The following is an 18,163-nucleotide window of genomic DNA, read 5'->3' as shown; positions in this document are numbered from 1 at the left end:
TGTGGCTATACTATGTCCACTACACAGATAGTTACACATTTTCAAGGGTTTGGTGACTTGACGCCGGGGTCTAAAGTGTGCCTACTCCTCCGGCCTCGTCACTAGTCTTCATGTGGGTCTCAATCTGCCTGCTCCCTAGCGTGGACAGGATCTACGGTCTGAAAATGTGGCTAAACTGAGGCCTCAGTCTGCCTACTACTCAGATAGTAACACATTGTCTAGAGTTTGATGACTTGACGCCGGGATCTCAAATGTGCCTACTCCCCAGGTCTTGTCACTAGTATTGGCGCAAGTCTCAATCTGCCTGAGGATCTCCGTCTGAAATGTGGCTATTCTGAGGCCTACTCCCAAGCTATGAATAAGGGTCTTCGGTTTTAGGATTTCGTGGTCAATAGTCTTCGTACGGATCTTAATCTGCCTACTCCCAAGCGTGGACTAAGGATTTTCGGTCTGGAAATGTGGCTACAATAAGGCCCCAACCTGCCTATTGAGATAGTAACACATTTTCTAGGGTTTCGTGGCTTGACGCCGGGGTCTCAAATCTGTCTACTCCCCAGGTCTCGTCACTGGTCATCGCGATATCAATATCTCCTCGAATTATCCTCTTCTGGGGAGTTTTTACGGTGATAATGGATTTGGTGTTTTCTGATCTCATTTGGTCTGTTTCAAGCTGATGTTTGAAGATTAGTTTGTTGGTCTAGCCGAAGCAAGTTCTAGAACTGGTGGAACATGGAATTTTCTACAAACCATGTACCATTAGGTACATGGTTTGTTTTTGTGTCTACCTTTTTAGAATTCGGCTTACTTTGCGTATGGGTTTGCGGGAGTTAGATGGGTTTTTGGGATTGGAAATCCAGGAATGGAATGGATTTCGTCTTCAATGGTGTATTTCACTTCGGAGTGTAGAGAATTGATGTGAGTCAGGCATGTATAGAGACTTTCGAATCCTTGGTGTGATATAACAAAAAAGTTAGAGGTCAGGCGTGTTAATGGATCTGGTTCAAAGTCTTCCATGTAATGGGGAATGTTCCTCCTGACGAAAATCAAGTAGTTTTCATAAAAGATCTTTTAAACAACGCATTTTAAACTCATCATTTCAACCTTTTAACTTTAAAAAATTATTTAAATACTTAAAAAAGGGGACTGAAATAATGCATTCAACATTTAAAGTGATTCGTTTCTATTTCACCATTTGGCAACATCGATTATAGCTAATAAAGGACAATGAATCTGTTACCTATATGAGACAAACAAATATGACATATTTCAGAGCCGTGCTGTTCTGTTTACTTATGTTCCGAGTTCCGAGACATTCTGTGACATATGACATATTGTGCACCTAACCTACCAACCTCTATATAAATAAATAACAAAACAACTGTTGTTATGTGGCTTGTGGAAGTGGCATTGCATTTGCTGTAATAACCCAAATTGAGGAACATTCCCCATTGTGTACTGGACATGCAGTAGCGAATAAGGTGGTTGAGACTTATGACAATCTCCTCCTTTCAAAATCGAAATGTCCGAGCGTTTTTCCAAAATATTTTGTCATCATTTCAAAAAGGAAAAGTAGGAAAAATATATAAATCGACATAGTTCAGGATATTTGTTGAAAGTACAGTATTTGTGAAATATTGAAATTTGTTCATAATTCAACCGTCCACTGTAAGTTTTCATTTCATATTTCAGGTTGTAGCTTCAATATGAACTTTCATTAATCAACGAGGGAGATTTTTCGTGAATTTAATGTAGACTATAGACTACAAATTGAACCTATCAAATTGATGGGATTTACTATCCATAATTATTGATGTTTATTGAATGCTATTTATATACTTGTTACACATACTTTCCAAATAAATAATAAACGTTCCAACGTCATTATTGACCGTGAGCACGTGTAGCTAGCGAATGAACCAATATTAAATAATAAAAAAAATCGGTTTATCTGTATAATTATCCTTTCAATATATAATCGCTTACGATATGCTCTTTCTGTTTTTCCAGATGCTACGAAGAGAATTGAAGCTAAAAACCCTGTTGTCGAAATGGACGGTGATGAGATGACTAGGATCATTTGGGAAAAGATCAAGGAATCCCTTATTTTCCCATACGTCAAACTGGACTGTCTTTATTATGATCTAGGGCTACCACACAGGTGGGTATTTCAGATGAACGAAAATTTCGTGTACTTTGTGTGATGAAAAAACAAATCAAAATTTTTATCTTATTTCCACAACTACATTTTTTGGATTATTTTCTTATCGTTGAAAAATGTGTTGATTTTCAGTGAAAATACGTTGGTCTTCCCAGAATGAAGAACGGTCTGCTGAGACCATTTATGAAAAATGTTTGATAAGTTATGATCCTCTAATTTTTTAGATATTCTTTCAAATGGATATTAGTTTGTCTGTTTCAAATATGTTTGGAAAGCGTCACAAATACGAAAACGAATGTTCTTTAATGTTGTATTTCATGTAGATGATGTTTATTATCAACTTCGACAAAATTTCAGCAGATAGTGAAGATCTCTTATATAAGACAAGATGAATGTGTCATTAAGAGATTCAATCAGCGTGCAAGATTTTGTGGACTAAAAATTTTCACTCCCAACTGGAAATAAGAGATTCATCGAAAGAAATATTACTGTCTGCAACATAACATTTTATGCCATACAACCTTAAATTACAATCATTATAATTATACCTCAACTATTGACAGCCAATAAAATAAATAGAATAGAATATCATCCATTTCCTTGAGGCAGTATAAGCTGTATAAAAAATGTCGCAGCTACAAGATTGAAAGCAATAGTAATAAAAATGGCTCAAACAATATGTGAAAAGTAGTGCCGTTATTAATTATTAATCCAAAATTTTCCTTCATGAAGTTATCTATCGAAAAAAGTTATGATGAACCAGGAAATCTTCAAGTTGATTTTTGACAATCAGTAATGAATTACTGCTCTTGATAATTCTTGGCAGTCGGTGCCATATGATTTGGGGAATTGTAGGACAGCTATAATTTTGCGTAATTGGTAACGTAATTGTGTATTCTAATCGGAGGTTGAGTTTATTTTCCTGAACAATTACTTATAAATGTCCAATATATGAAAAAAACAAAAGAAAATAAGTTGAAATTTTGAGATTTTTTAAGGAGTCTTTTTATGAGGTTTTATAGTTGAGAGCCAGCATTGAACGAATTATACGACTGTTCAAAAAATGAGGTGACTGTTCAAATTTCGCGGGCTACGACCATTCGATTGTCGACTTTTTTATGTTGGTACACTGGTCTCGAACACATGTTCACAATTTCAGCTGTTTTGCATGTTTAGTTTGTTGGTGAGAGGCATAAAAGTTAGAAATGTTTTGCGTTTTCGACGATTTGCTGCTACCGAAAAAAAAAATGGATCAAGGAATTTGCATAATTGAAATCGGAGTGACAGTGGAGTTTCAATGTGTAGTCTCAGAAATTTTAAACGTTGTTGGTAATTGTGAGCGAACCAAATGAAACTTCTCTATATTTTTATGGAGTCTGAAATCTCAAGCACTGAGTCTTGCTGATATTGAGAAAGCGATGGTTTGCTGAAAACCAACCAATAATACTTTTTCACGTTTTCACATTCTCTTGCGATTGAACTTTTTTGTGGATCACAGATGATAAGAGATATATATCGTCCGCATAGATTGTGAAAGATGCAGGAATTTGTAGCTTTTCTATGTCATAAATGAAAAACAACATCGGGCCACCAACGTATCCCTGAGGGACACCCAATTCATTTTTTCAATACTCTGAATATCTTTTTTTTATTCTAACATATTGCTGTGTACCATTCAAATATGATATTATCAGTTCAAGAGGTATATCTATAATATTATATCTGTATAGAGTATCTAACACAGATTAAAACAGTCGAATGCTCTGCTGAGAACGTAAAATATCCCAACAGGACATTCGTCTGCTTCAGGCCCGCTATTTGTTATAATTTTTCTATTTTTCAACAAAAGTCTTGAGCCGATGTAAGTGGCTATACTCAAAAACCTTAAAAAAGCTACAAGGTTCTATTACAGGACGATTATTATCAATGAGTTTTAAGATGTTTTTCTTGAATTGAAGAAGTTATATTTTTTGGAGTGATTAATTTTTGGGAAAGAAAGTTTTTGGCTCTCTACTACTCCATATTGATACAAAAAACAAGGATGAGGGAATCTTCCAAGGAAAGGAAGTAATCAATTTTAAAATAAGTAACTGTATACATGGATGTGTAGATCATGCAAAGAAGTAAGTTTCAGACACAAACTGAAAGAAAGTCCTCCTGAAACAACTACTTTCATATAAACATTGAATTACACGAAAGAAAAAAAAATCTTTCGAAACAAATACTTCTATATGAACACTGAATCATACAGAAGATACTTTTCTCTACTCAGTTTGTATTTCAAACATTCGTTGTGGAATACAAATCAGATATCATTCACATGAGTTCTACTTTAAATGAATGATAATAAATTACACTTACATGCAACACTGTCACCCTCACTGGTATACACCGATGTTTCGCCTTAAGACACTTGCCCCAAGGCTCTTCAGTACCAAATTGGATAACATTATAGAAAATACACTGTACTGAAGAGCCTTGGTGCAAGTGTCTTAAGGCGAAACATCGGTGTATATCAGTGAGGGTGACAGTGTTCCATGTAAGTGCAATTTATTACCATTCATTTTAAGTAGAACTCATGTGAATGATATTTGATTTGTATTCCACAACGAATGTTTGAAATACAAACTGACTAGAGAAAAGTATCTTCTGTATAATTCAGTGTTCATATAGAAGTATTTGTTTCGAAAGATTTTTTTTCTTTCGTGTCATTCAATGTTTATATGAAAGTAGCTGTTTCAGAGGACTTTCTTTCAGTTTGTGTCTGAAAGTTACTTCTTTGCATGATCTACACATCCATGTATAGAGTTACTTATTTTAAAATTGATTGATTCCTTCCTTTCCTTGGAAGATTCCCTCATCCTTGTTTTTTGTATCAAGATGTTTTTCTTATTATGAACTGGAGTATTTTTAATACTCAATAGATGTGGGAAAACTCCGGTATTGAAAGATGAATTAACCAAAAAAACTAAAGATTTCAATAAAGCTGGTAAGCACTTTTTCACCAAATTTATTGACACCTTGTCGAACCCTGATGAAAATATGTTTTTCGATCAGGAAAAAACTATTTACAGGGGTGATTCGCTATTTTTCATGAAAACAGTATGATCATTATTTGGTTCAATATTTTGTATTATAACAAATCAGCTAAGGTATGAGCGTTTTCGATAAGATAATTATTTTTGATTCGTTTGATTGGTCTGCTATAACCTAATGATTCGTTTGTTAATGGGTTGGATTATGATAGCAAGCAAATAAAGTAAGAAATTTACAAGAAAAACAGTGAACGGTGATGAAAAAAATTCTCAATACTGATTGAATATTAATCTGTGATTTTCCAGGGATCAAACTAACGATCAAGTGACCATTGATGCAGCATATGCAATTCTAAAACATAATGTAGGAATCAAGTGTGCCACTATCACACCAGATGAGCAAAGAGTAGAAGGTAATAAGAAGAGAAATTTCAAATGAAATTCTTAGGTTTTGATATCTACTTTGGATCAAGAAAAAGAAATTGTTATAATTTTATTATTCCATTCAATTTGGCTTTTCATCTCCGTAGTTCTAACCTTCCTAGATATTAATAGCAGTTCGTCCATTGCTTCAACACCTTTGATAATGGATACCGCAGTCGTAGACGAAACGACGGACACTACCGAAATTTCGTCAATAATAATATATTTTTTAGTATTTTTTGAGATATCTTGAGTATTTGTTCTCAATTTCATCGATTTTTGTTTAGATTAGTTTAACTTTTCCGGGTACTTCAGTACTTGTAGTCTTCTTTCTCTTTCCATTTTATCAAATTTCATTTTACATTTTTTTCTCGGTCTCAAAGTCTGGAAACTTACTCTGATGAAACCCTGAATCTAATAACTAAACTGTTTCAGAATTCAAACTTAAAAAAATGTGGCTGTCTCCAAATGGTACCATTAGAAACATTCTTGGTGGGACAGTCTTCAGGGAACCAATTCTATGTAAAAACATTCCAAAGTTAGTGCCTGGCTGGACGAACCCAATTATTATCGGTCGTCATGCTCATGGAGATCAATACAAAGCTCAAGATTTTGTGGTAACCAAACCTGGAAAGGTAAGCTTTACTGTCATTCAACTGCATGCCATTTCATGATGTTATAAAGGAAAAATTAGTTGATGAAAAACTAATTGTATTGACCACTATTCACTAATCAATGACTACTTATCACCATTTTTTTTTCTTAGTTTGAATGTAGAAAGACGAGTTACATTTTTGGCAATACATCAAGAAATTGAAGTATCTAAACTGCCTGTTACACAGTGTCCCAAGTGTGTGCACACAAAAAATATATTTTGATACAATGTATCATACAAGGCATCGATTTGAACAGATGTAAAGTTTATTGTGGATATTTATTGTACTGTAGTACACTACAACTTCCAATTTCGTTGCAAGCACTTCTTTTTTCTATCCACGAGTTATTAAATGGACCGCGGTGTTATAGCGTACAGTTTACAATGTCAAGTACCCACTCAAAAATATCTAGAGGCATCATGTCGGGAGAAAAAAACAGGCCATTTCAAAGTACCACTTTCCACCACCTATATCTACCGGTTTTGATAATTGATAGTCCCAGATGAGTTTTCAAATGATGTTATCTTCCAGCAAGATGAGGTATCTCCTCATCATGACAAGCTAGTTTAAATGTGTCTAGTTGCCAGTTATCCAAATCGGTGGATCTGTATAGTAGAGAGGGTAAGCGTAGACCCACAGCACTTAGGTCACATGTGACGCAATTGTACATCCTCCCGAGGAGTTTTCCTCCTAGGTCATCGTCCATCTTGTCTTTCCAGGAAGGTGGACAGGTCACTAGGACATCTCCTTTATATTGGCAGGTGTAGGCCAGGACTCGCCGAACACACACTCTCTTTGGCAACCTTGAGGTGTCTCACGGTGGCCTCCGCGAAGGTTCTGTAAGGTGCAGCGACATTACTGTCGTTGCGCGGCTTCTTCAACCTTCTTGGGGTTCCCTCCGTGGGGGTGCACAAGTGAGGGAGCTTTCCTGCAGGGGCAGCCGGTTCCTTGCCTTTATTCAAGGTGGAACTCTTGGCGCCCGCCGCAAGAAGATGGAGTGGGGAAGGAGGAAGGTGCACTTATAGTTGCTGCCACTTCTGCTTCTTTCGCTCCCTTTCTCCTTTTGGCCTCGGCACCGCAAATGCGCTTATGCCTTGGCCTTTGTATTACATCACGAGGTGATCTGCTGTGTCAAGCCTCATTCCAAGCGGTAGATTGGGGTGGACATTTCTGTTCATCCCCAGCCACCGCCGTAGATTGAGGTGAAAACTTCTGTCCAGCCTCGGGATTGGTTTTTGTTTTTGTTGTTTCTGTCTTTGTGCTTGTTTCATTCATGTGTGTTCCCACGAGTAGCAATGGAAGAGTTGATCACATCTGGCAGAGCCCCGCATTACCAGAGATTTTCTGATTACAACGACCAGTTCCCCAAGGGGATCGTTCATAACAGCATATCACCTTGCGGCCATTCAGCTGTCAGCACGATTCCTTATACCTTAGCTTGGGTAGGCTTATCCACGGTGGCATGTTTTGCAAAGGCTTTTAAGGAGTTTCAGTTCCCTCCACCCTACTTATTTCTGCCACTGACCAGGGGTCCGGCGACCCCGTCCGTAAGGCCACATTGGATTCTCGGACAGGGCCTACAGTTCCCTGGCCGTTCCCCTATCCACCACCTGGGGACTCTCCCGATAGGTAGCCCAACCCACGGAAAATCGGTAGATAGGCAGCTGCCTTTAGATTTTTTTGTGGAATTTCGTGAAATCTAAAGTATGTGTTACACAACCACAGACCATACCAGAACTCATGACAGAGTAAGAGGTATCAAATGAGGTGTCCACTAAAATAATAGTTGGTAGCGCCTTCTCTATGACGAGCGACCCAACACTAATGTCTTTCTTATCAAAAAGTCCAAAAAACTATTCTTTTATCCGTAAACTTTCTCCGACCTCGTTCCCTTCAAAAGTTAACAAGGGGCACATTTCAATTTCGCACTGTACGTGGACTGTTTAAATTTCGCGGGCTATTTACATTCAATTTTTTATGTTGGTACACTTGTCTCGGAACATATGTTCACAGTTTTAACTGTTGAGCATGTTTAGTTTGTTGGTGAGATGCATGAAAGTTAGAAGTGTTTTGCGTGTTCGGCGAATTACTGCAATCGAACATATTGATCAAAAATTTGCATCAAGTTTTGTGTAAAAAATGGAACTGAGCGCTCAAGAATACTTGAAATGTTGACAGTGGCATACGGTGATCGTATTCTGAGTCAGAAAAATGTTTTCAAGTGATCCAAGCTTTTCACAGAAGGTCGAGAAGATGTGGATGACTATGTGATGAAAATGTTGAGAAAGTGGAGAAAATAGTTATGGAGAATCGTTGAATCACTACCAGAGAATTTGCTGAGGAAGTCGGCATATTGGTTGGCTCTTGCCATATTTTGGGCATGAGAAGTGGGGCAGCAAAGTTCATTCCAAAATTGATAAATTTTGACCAAAAAAGCCGTCGCATGAGCATTGCTCAGGAATTGTTGAAAGTCGTCAACGGCGATTCAGATTTGCTTGAAAGGGTCATAACTGGTGACGAATCATGGGTATATGGTTATGACATCGAAACCAAAGTCCAATCGTTTCAATGGAAGAGCCCAGACCAAGACCAAAAAAGCACGCCAAGTTCGATCAAATGTCAAGGTTTTGTTCACTGCTTTCTTCGATAACCGCGGCGAAGTGCATCAGTAGTTCTTGCCGTATGGTCGCACGGGTAGTAAGGAGTATTATCTCGAAGTCATGAACGAAGAAAACGTCCGGTATTGTAGAAAAACAATTCATAGCTTTTGCACAGTAGAATAATACAACCAGTAGGCTGTATTACCACGTGATCCGCTCGATTGCTGGGGACCTTCAACCACTCTTCGGATGAGATTCTTATCCAACGCTGTGTGTGCTGTAGTATCGAAGGATTCGACGGTGCCACGGGCATTTGATTAGTAATGATAAACGGTCGGAAATTGATATTTTGTTTAGTTTATTCTCTGTTGTTATTATTGTTTTTAGTTTTTGTAGTTGGTTATAAGTAACTTACCACAAAATCTTCTGTATCTTTAAATTTCGATTTTATATTAGCGCCGTTTCGGGGTCAACGACAACTTTGTGAATTTATGAATGAAAGTAGTGGGAGTGGACTCACTGGTTGATTTTTACTATGGCTTTTGCGTCACGATAATGTACCTGCTTGTTCTTAATTTTTCGGCCAGAAACAACACCGTATTGATGCCTCAGCCACCGTATTCACTAGATTTGCCCGCTTGCGACTTTTTCTGTTTCCAAGATTGAGACCCATAAAAGGAAGGTGTTTTGCGATGATTAAGGAGATAAAAACCGAATCACTGGGAGAGCTTGAGTGCATGTCAAAAAGTGCATATCAGAACTGCTTCCAGAATTGGAAAAAACGCTTGCACAAGTGTATTATATCTGGTGGGGACTACTTCGAAGGGGGCAAAATAGAAATTGATGAATGAATGAATAGTTTTGAGAAAACTGAAAATTCTTCTTATTTTTTTAATAGACAGCGTATTAGCATCATCGATATATCGCAAATTCGCGTTGTTGACACACCCGGTATACAACTGTTCATATATTCTTTATTATCACTCATGTACTCCAAAAACATTTTTTTCACAGGTTGAACTTGTTTATACCGCAGACGATGGAGAGATAAAGAAATATCAATTATTCCACTACAAAAACGGTGGCGTGGCACAAGGAATGTACAACACAGACGAGAGCATCCAGTCATTCGCCCATGCCTCCTTCCAGGTAGCCCTTCAGAAGGGCTGGCCCTTATATCTATCGACAAAGAACACCATATTGAAGAAATACGACGGCAGGTTCAAGGACATTTTCCAAGAAATTTATGAGAAGTAGGTAGAAAAGATTATGCGTTTGGGTTTTTGATTAGGTACAGTCTGACATTAAGTTTATTTCGAACGCGTATTTTGTCGAGAACTCCAGTTTAGTATTTTTGAATAATAATAAAAATTGAATGAAAAGTTATTATTATTCTGATAGTTTTGTATAACTGCAGGGAAATTTTGTGAAAAAATTATTTTTCAAGATGGTCTTCTGAAGTAGACTTGTTAACTTTTGTTTGAAGGTGGTTGACAATGTTTCGTGGTGTATTTCATCAGTTCGGACTTCCATTGTCTAATATAATATAAATTGATTTGAAATTCCTGAAAAAATCTGTAATGAATTAACTAAAAACTAACAATTTTATTAAACAAAAAACTGAAATTACAAAGAAATAACATACAAGCAGCAACCAAAAAAAACGACCATTGAAAGTTCTCATTGCTGAGCACAAGAAACACGCACAGCGAGGAGAAACCAGCAAATCCGGAATAGCAGAGCATGTTTGGACTCATCAACATAACATCAAGTGGATTCAAGCTGAAATCATCCACGAGGAACACTGGTTTAGGAGAAAATTCAAAGAAGCCGCGTATACGTTGTCCGCATTTAGCCAAGCTAGCCCAGAGATACGTAACATATGGAAACCTCTAATCAAACGGAAATTTACCAACTCCCGCCAAACGGTTATCTCCCGCCAAACGGTCATCTCCCGCTAAAACCAACGGAGCGGAGAGAGGGAAGAGGGGATAGGTGAAAGCACTCGAATGACCTATAAATAGTCAGATCTCGGAGGAATAAGTCCAGTTATTATCAGAAGACGATTGTGGATACTAACAATCGAAACGTCGTTACGTTACTTGGTTTAGAATCTTTTAATGTCTAGTTTCATTTCTTGTAAATATTATTTTTTTTAATTTTCAGCTTGTATTAACTTTTCATATTTTTTAAACTTTTTGGTTCTTGCTTGTTCAGTTTTTTGTTTAAAAAATTGTTATTTTTCGGTAATTCTTTTTAATTTCTTTTAGGGATTTCAAATCAATTTATATTATATTAGGCAATGGAAGTCCGAACTGATGAAATAGACTTGTTTAATTTGCACCTCTGGCATGAAATGAGTCTAATAATAACATAAGAAAAAAAATATGTTGGACGGTTTCATTGAAAAAAATGTTAATAATGTACTAAAAACTAAAAAATAATTCGGAAGGTCCTAGGTAGCAGTCATCGCACTACTCTCCTCAACAATCTACGGTAAATAATCAAATAAAAAAAATAATAAAATCGTTGGGCGGAGCGTAACCTGACTAAATATTGAAATACTACGCTCAACAGCTTATTTTTTTATCTGATCAATACCATGGATTGCTGAGAAGAGTGGTGTAAGGACTGCTACCTAGGACCTTCCGAATTATTTTTAGTTTTTGGCACATTACCTACATCATTATTACCTTTTTTTCAATAAAACCGTTCAACATATTTTTTTACTTATTTTATTTCCAAGTTTTTAGTTTTTATTTTATTACTCAATTCTCCTCATTCTGTTTAGTTCACCTAGTGCCTCATATATTACAAAGTAATATATAATCCGTCATTTTGTACCTGCGACCATATTGGATTTACAATGATACAGAATTTAGTAAATTGCATTTTCATCAAAACTAAATGTGTGTAGGTACCAAATATCAGATCAGTCTGTCTACAGGAAGGGGGTCAGAGTTTAGTTGCTAAAATTGACCCAAACAAACAGGTCAAGCTAAATGAAACCGTTTTAAAACATTTTTCCCACATCAGAAAAAAATGGGAGAAGTGTTTTAATAGATTTGAAAGTAGTTTTACGAAGGCTACTAATAAAAAATTACTTCTACTGAAAAATTTAAATGTATTTTGGCTTGAATAATGGATATTACTTGAGGTTTTTCCCAACACCAAACCGTTATTTTAACACCTCGACACGTGTTTCGATCACCGAGTGATTATCTTCAAAAGGAAGATCAAACTAATCCTATTTACAAAGTTGTCCTTATTTATACCATAGGTACCTGGTACCTCTTTTCTAGGTACCTGAGTCTTGAGTGTCTTGAATTAATTTCACAATATTGCCTTATCTTCTACTAGTCTTGAATTAATTTTACAATGTTTTCTTATGTAATACTCAGGTAAATCTAATAATTGAAATATTACTTTAAAAAGCCATGGGATAATGGGATGAAAATCAAAACTTCCACCCTTAAATTTGAACAAATATTTTATTTTAAATTAAAAGTATTTTTAGAAAATTTATATTTCGAAATAAAATCCAGAAATATTCATCTCCCAATTACCTACACCGTAGGTTTTAGTAAATGCACATCGGAAAACAACTACTTCCCCAGCTGATACCACGCTTGATATTGAATCATAGCCGACAGACATTTATCCAAGACACCTGCCGAGGTTAGTCTCATAGATGTTTTTGGTTGATCCAACAGCAATTGCATGCTGAAATTATCTCCAGAGCAGTTTTGAGGTATTACCTTTCATCAGTAGCAAACAGCAATGTGTGTAACTCGATTAATTTCAACGTGCCACGACTGCATGTATGAAACCTTCGTCTGAGAGATAGATTGTTAGGGTTATGTTAGGTTAGGTCCAATCTGAGTGGGTCTATTCGACCCTCCACCGCAATCCGCAAAGGTTTATTGTGGCTCATACCTATTCACACTCGACCAAATGAACCCAGCTTCTTAACGAAGCCGATTAGTTTGTATGGTGAGTGGTCTTTCAAGTCAGTTGGTAAGAGTACGGCTCTGCCGATGCCAATGACAGGTTCTGGTCCGATGAAGCTGCTTGCAGGACCCTCTTCTGTAAGGGAGTCAGCAGCCTCATTGCCTTCCAGGCCGGTATGGCCAGGAATCCAGACCAGAGGCAATTCGTTAAGTCTTCCTATCGAGGAGAGTCGTTTTTGGCAATTTGTTACCAATTTAGACGTTGTTAACTCGTAAACAAATACCCAAGCGGAGAAGAAACATCTCATGTACCTTTGCACAAAGCGTGTACCAATATTTACCGAAATATTTATTTTCTAGTATGTATGTATCTCTCCTCGATACAGTCTTCAATCACAAAGTATATTTTTGATTTTAACCCAATTTTGGTCTCGGAAATTTTTACTATTCAATTAGTTCATTATGTGACAATTGTCATTATGCTATTCCCACTTGAATTCGTCAGAAAATAGTGAATTTTATATTTCCCAATTGATTTTACGATTTTTTTTTTAACTTGAAAAAAAATTGAACGTATATTTCAAATAGCCTTCATTTGGACTGTGTATTGATTGTGACTGTGAATTGTCCACATTCACGTCGTTTCATATAATATGATAACAAAAATACTATAATTCAGTTGGTATTAGGACGTTTAGAAATATTTTTGGAACTTTTTATTTTCGAAGTATGAATATGAATGTTGCACACCATTTTCTACTTCTCGAAAATGCACAGATTATTACACTATTATGTGTTTGAACAGTTTGAACGTCGGGGTTGAATAAAAAATTCTCGAGGCCCATTTCTTGCGGAAATGGTTGTATTTTCATATATTGAAAATCTCTCGTTTCGATTTTGAATTGTCAGTATGCATTTTTTGAATTACAAAACAACATTCTTTCCAGTTAAAATTAAAAAAAATAACACTGCGATTTGCTTTCACCAAAAAAATACCATTTTCAAAACTTGATGAATATCCTACATACAACGGGAATTTTTACATGTTCCATGTTTGTTCTCTCTCTCTATTTTCTATGGCCGTTGCTTCTCATTCGAGTGCATCTGGCCAGGTCTTGCTCAAGGCAAATCTGCCACCCTAATAAGTTATTTCATTCACGATTTCATTTTACTAGTCGTCTCAGTCTCGGGAGGCCTTCGATAAAAATAACACAAATACACATGTTCTGAAAGGATTTAAATGAAGGTTGGCTTTAAATATAGGCAGTGACATTGTTTGGAAGATTACTACTGATTACTGAACAATTACAAAAATATATTTAAAAAAATTTACAATAGAAGTTTATTCATGATAGGTACAGTGTACAGAGGGGTTATTTGATTACTTCACAATCCTAATAATGTTTTATTTCTTCCCAAGCAAGGAACAATCAATTTGTTAAATCTACAGGCTGTTAAGAGAAATGTTTGCCAAGCTGATACAGCATATTTTTCATCTGGGTCAATATTTTGTGATTGACAAATCTAGCTGGGTCGTTTTTTGATAACATTGATCATTCGATATTTTTATATACTCTGATGCATAATAAACGGCCACCTTGAAATGTTAACAAATTAGTATTTTGAATAACTTTGAATGACCTCTAGCCATTATTCTCCAACTGCGGTTTTAAACCTAGTAAGGTAGGCAGTAATATATAACCAAACGACCTATTTTACCTTTTATGTATTTATTTTATTATGTATTATATAACAACCAATATCAGTCTGTAACAACCACGACACAAGCCTAGCTTAGATTGTCTAATATATAGTTCTATGATAGGATTATTAAAGATAATTTGAATTATAAATCGCAGGAAAATCAAATCATGTAACTGAATGATCGAATGACATGAAATGAATAAATTACTTACTTTCTTATTTTCAACCCGATTTTGGTTTTTTCTATCGAATAGAAAGAAATCTCTCTCAGATGACCCAGATCAATTCACATCGAACAGATTTCCTAATTAGAACCGATTCATACACATTATAGGAGGGAAAACAAAGTTATGTTTCTTTCATCTAGGTTTTAGATTAATTTAGTAAATATTGAATAAAATATTGCAATTTCTCTATGTATTTATCATATGCCACAATCAAACATGTTCTCCGGATGCCAATCCTATTGAGTATGTTTGGGACTATCTAGGTCAGAGGTGTCGAACTCAATTTTGGTTCACTGTGCCAAATGATTTTAAGCACGCACTTCCTTCTGTGATATCCATTTACCATACATTCAATATTGATAGATTTGAATTATGCAGAAAACTTGTACCTCACGTCACCTAATCTTTAGAATTTGCAATAATTTCAATTAAATTTCAAATTTGTGCAATATCAATTTTGATTCCCTAGAATATATTGTTGACACTGCATCTCAGTATTTTATGGAGAATTTTTAACTTTCTGGTATAGTTTTTTTATTTTATTATATTAAAATTTTGTTATTCATTTTTTCAAATTACAAATTTGTAATTATAAGAACCTATTTTACTTTTTTTACATACTTAGTCAACCCTGTAAATGGTTTTTGACTGTTGGATAATAAAGGCTTTTTTTTTTCACCGTAATTGGCACTGGTCAAGCCCTATCCCCCGAAGCCCCGATACATTCGGGAGGGCGCGCCAGCATTATCAACCAACGACCACTCCCCACACCGTGGTGTAGGTGATCATTGAGCCCGAGAATCATGTGCCGTGAGCAAGCGCAGTGAGGCAAGAATGACAGCCTTCTGCATCTGTCCGGCTAAGATTTCTGCCTTAGTGCGGCAAGCCGGTATGATTTTAAGATTCGAGAGTTGAGAGGACATCATTCCACCAAGGAATCCAATAAACAGAACAACCATCTTGACAGAATGGTCTGGATAGACTCTGCGGAGTTCGAAGAGAAAATCTCAATATTTTATCCGTTTTTCCTCTTCTTTTCGGACGATATTCGTCTCGCCAGAAGATGAAAACTTCGGCACTTCTCGTTTCCCACAACGGATTCAATATCCCCGGAGCGTAGGGCAACACCGGTGTCTCGTCAATACCGTAATAGTGCCGTAGATGGTAATATAGCACTCTTAGGGCCGCGTTATGTCGATGGATATACGCCGAGACCGCATATGCTGGACACGCTGATAGCAAGTGCATTATGGTCTCGGACTCCTCGCGGCAGGCCCTGCACCTTTTGTCAGGAACCTCTATGCCCATCTATTATTATTATTATATTATACAATTTGAACCGTGTTAGTTTGAGATAGGTCTCAATACAAGTTTATTGTTCATTGTAGTTGCTTTTTATGGACAGTCAAAGAATCAATGTCCAGCGTGGTATTAGCTGGGTAAGAAGTTTGTTTTCCGGCTATCACATACCAGAACCTACTGTGTAGGTACGTTGGTAGAGATGAGTGTTTCGGATTTTATTTCGAAATATTCACTTATTAATATGTCTGTATCTCTCCTCGGTATAGTTTTCAAACGTACATTATTATTTATTTCAGTTCACTTCAACTTATTCTATAAATAACTTTTGAACTATAAGTGTGTATTACTAGAAATACCACAATTCTTCAAGAATAATTGATTAAATGCCCAAATACGTTTTGAAGTATTTGTATTGACCTAATCTAATATTACAATTATCAGCCAGTTTTGAATATCGTTAGTCTAATTATTGATGCTACTGGTTATCATTGAATAAAATTAAAACTCTTCACAAATTTGCATGTTTATTTCAGAGATTACAAACCAAAGTTTGAGGCTAAGAAAATCTGGTACGAACATCGGCTAATCGATGATATGGTAGCTCAAGCCCTCAAATCATCTGGTGGCTTTGTTTGGTCCTGCAAGAACTATGATGGAGACGTCCAGTCCGATATTGTTGCTCAAGGTTACGGATCTCTGGGAATGATGAAATCTGTACTGATGTGTCCCGATGGAAAAACGATGGAGTCAGAAGCTGCACATGGAACTGTCACTAGGCATTATCGGTATGTAAAGAAGCTCAAGTAAACTATTCATGTGGGGTACCAAGATTTCCATGACGTAACATTGTATTTTTGTATTACAGGCAACACCAAAAAGGTCAACAAACTTCCACCAATCCGATAGCATCTATTTTTGCATGGTCTTGCGGCTTGGCTCACCGAGGCAAGTTGGATGATACACCTGATCTCGTTAATTTTGCTGATAAGTTAGAAAAAGCTTGCATTGACACCGTAGAATCCGGAAAATACACAAAAGATTTGGCAGCTTCGATTCACGGCTTGGCCAATGTTAAAGAGGGAATGTATTTGAATACACAAGACTTTTTGGATGCTATTTCGGAACAAATGAAAAAAACCGTTTGATATTTTCAGACTGCATTTAGAGTAATTTTATTTGTTCTCAATTCGGTACTTAATTCGAAATTTAGGTTATGCTTTTATTTCTATATCTTTTGAGTCTGATTATGAGTAGCTAAGTATTGAATTGCATTATCATCCGATTTTTATATATATATATATATATATATATATATATATATATATATATATATATATATGACTAAAGTTCATTTCCAAGACTTTTCCTGCTAACTAATGGCTAGTTCCAAGACTTTTGTATAGTTCCAGGACGGTCTCGGAAGAGTTTTATGTTTAATGTAGACTACCGGTACCTCAATGTATAGTTCCAGGACGGTCTTGGAAAAATAATAGTCTTGGAACCCATGTTAACAATATAAATAACTCATGTGAAGCTGGCGCCGACTTTGTGCGCCAGCTTCACATGAGTGCAAAAACACATTTTTTGGAGTTCTGGGTCGATTTGATAGAGTTCTGGAGTTCCTGATATAAATATTGAATAGTTTCAGCAAATTGTGTATTTCAATAAGAGAAAGTAGTGGCGCTTACTTCACACGGTGCCAAATTTTTCAAAAAACTTAGTTCTGGTGGTATTTTTCGATGAAGATGAAGAAGGATAGTTCTGGAGTTCTTGACCATTCTGGAATATAGCTCAGCCGAAATAAAAAAGTTATTGAAGAAGAAAATCTATTTTTGACTTATGAAAATTATCATTTTGGAAAAAAAATCAAGAGATATTTCAGTTCTGGTGAGAGGCAAGTTCTATAAAATATGTCAATCGAATTTTATAAAAAAATCGAAACTTCAATTTATTGGCCATCATAAGGTGAGCAATTCTAAAAACCAACATTTTGAATAATGACAGAAATGAATCTCAGAACAGTTCTGATGGAAGTTCTGAATAGCACTCGGCGAGTTATACAGAATATGTCATTAGACTTTTATCGAAAAATCGAAACTTTTCAATTT

The 18,163-nt window shown here is 36.1% G+C and overlaps 1 protein-coding gene across 1 annotated transcript in view; it reads left to right on the top strand.

Annotated features, from left to right (window-relative positions):
* The window catches only part of LOC111505676 (isocitrate dehydrogenase [NADP] cytoplasmic), a 32,420-nt gene extending 15,030 nt beyond the window's left edge, over positions 1–17,390 (top strand). The window contains exons 2-7 of the mRNA XM_074171001.1: positions 2,008–2,158; positions 5,500–5,606; positions 6,052–6,251; positions 9,887–10,125; positions 16,589–16,840; positions 16,921–17,390. Of these exons, the coding sequence (XP_074027102.1) occupies positions 2,008–2,158; positions 5,500–5,606; positions 6,052–6,251; positions 9,887–10,125; positions 16,589–16,840; positions 16,921–17,200 (1,229 nt within the window). The 3' untranslated portion in view covers positions 17,201–17,390. The remainder of the gene's footprint in view (positions 1–2,007; positions 2,159–5,499; positions 5,607–6,051; positions 6,252–9,886; positions 10,126–16,588; positions 16,841–16,920) is intronic.
* Positions 17,391–18,163: the final 773 nt, after the last annotated feature.

This window comes from Leptinotarsa decemlineata, unplaced genomic scaffold (genome assembly GCF_025532065.1).
Source record: "Leptinotarsa decemlineata unplaced genomic scaffold, Ldec_3_MD MMD2_tig00000008_RagTag_RagTag, whole genome shotgun sequence".
NCBI lineage: Eukaryota > Metazoa > Arthropoda > Insecta > Coleoptera > Chrysomelidae > Leptinotarsa > Leptinotarsa decemlineata.
This window is presented reverse-complemented; position numbering and strand designations above follow the sequence as displayed.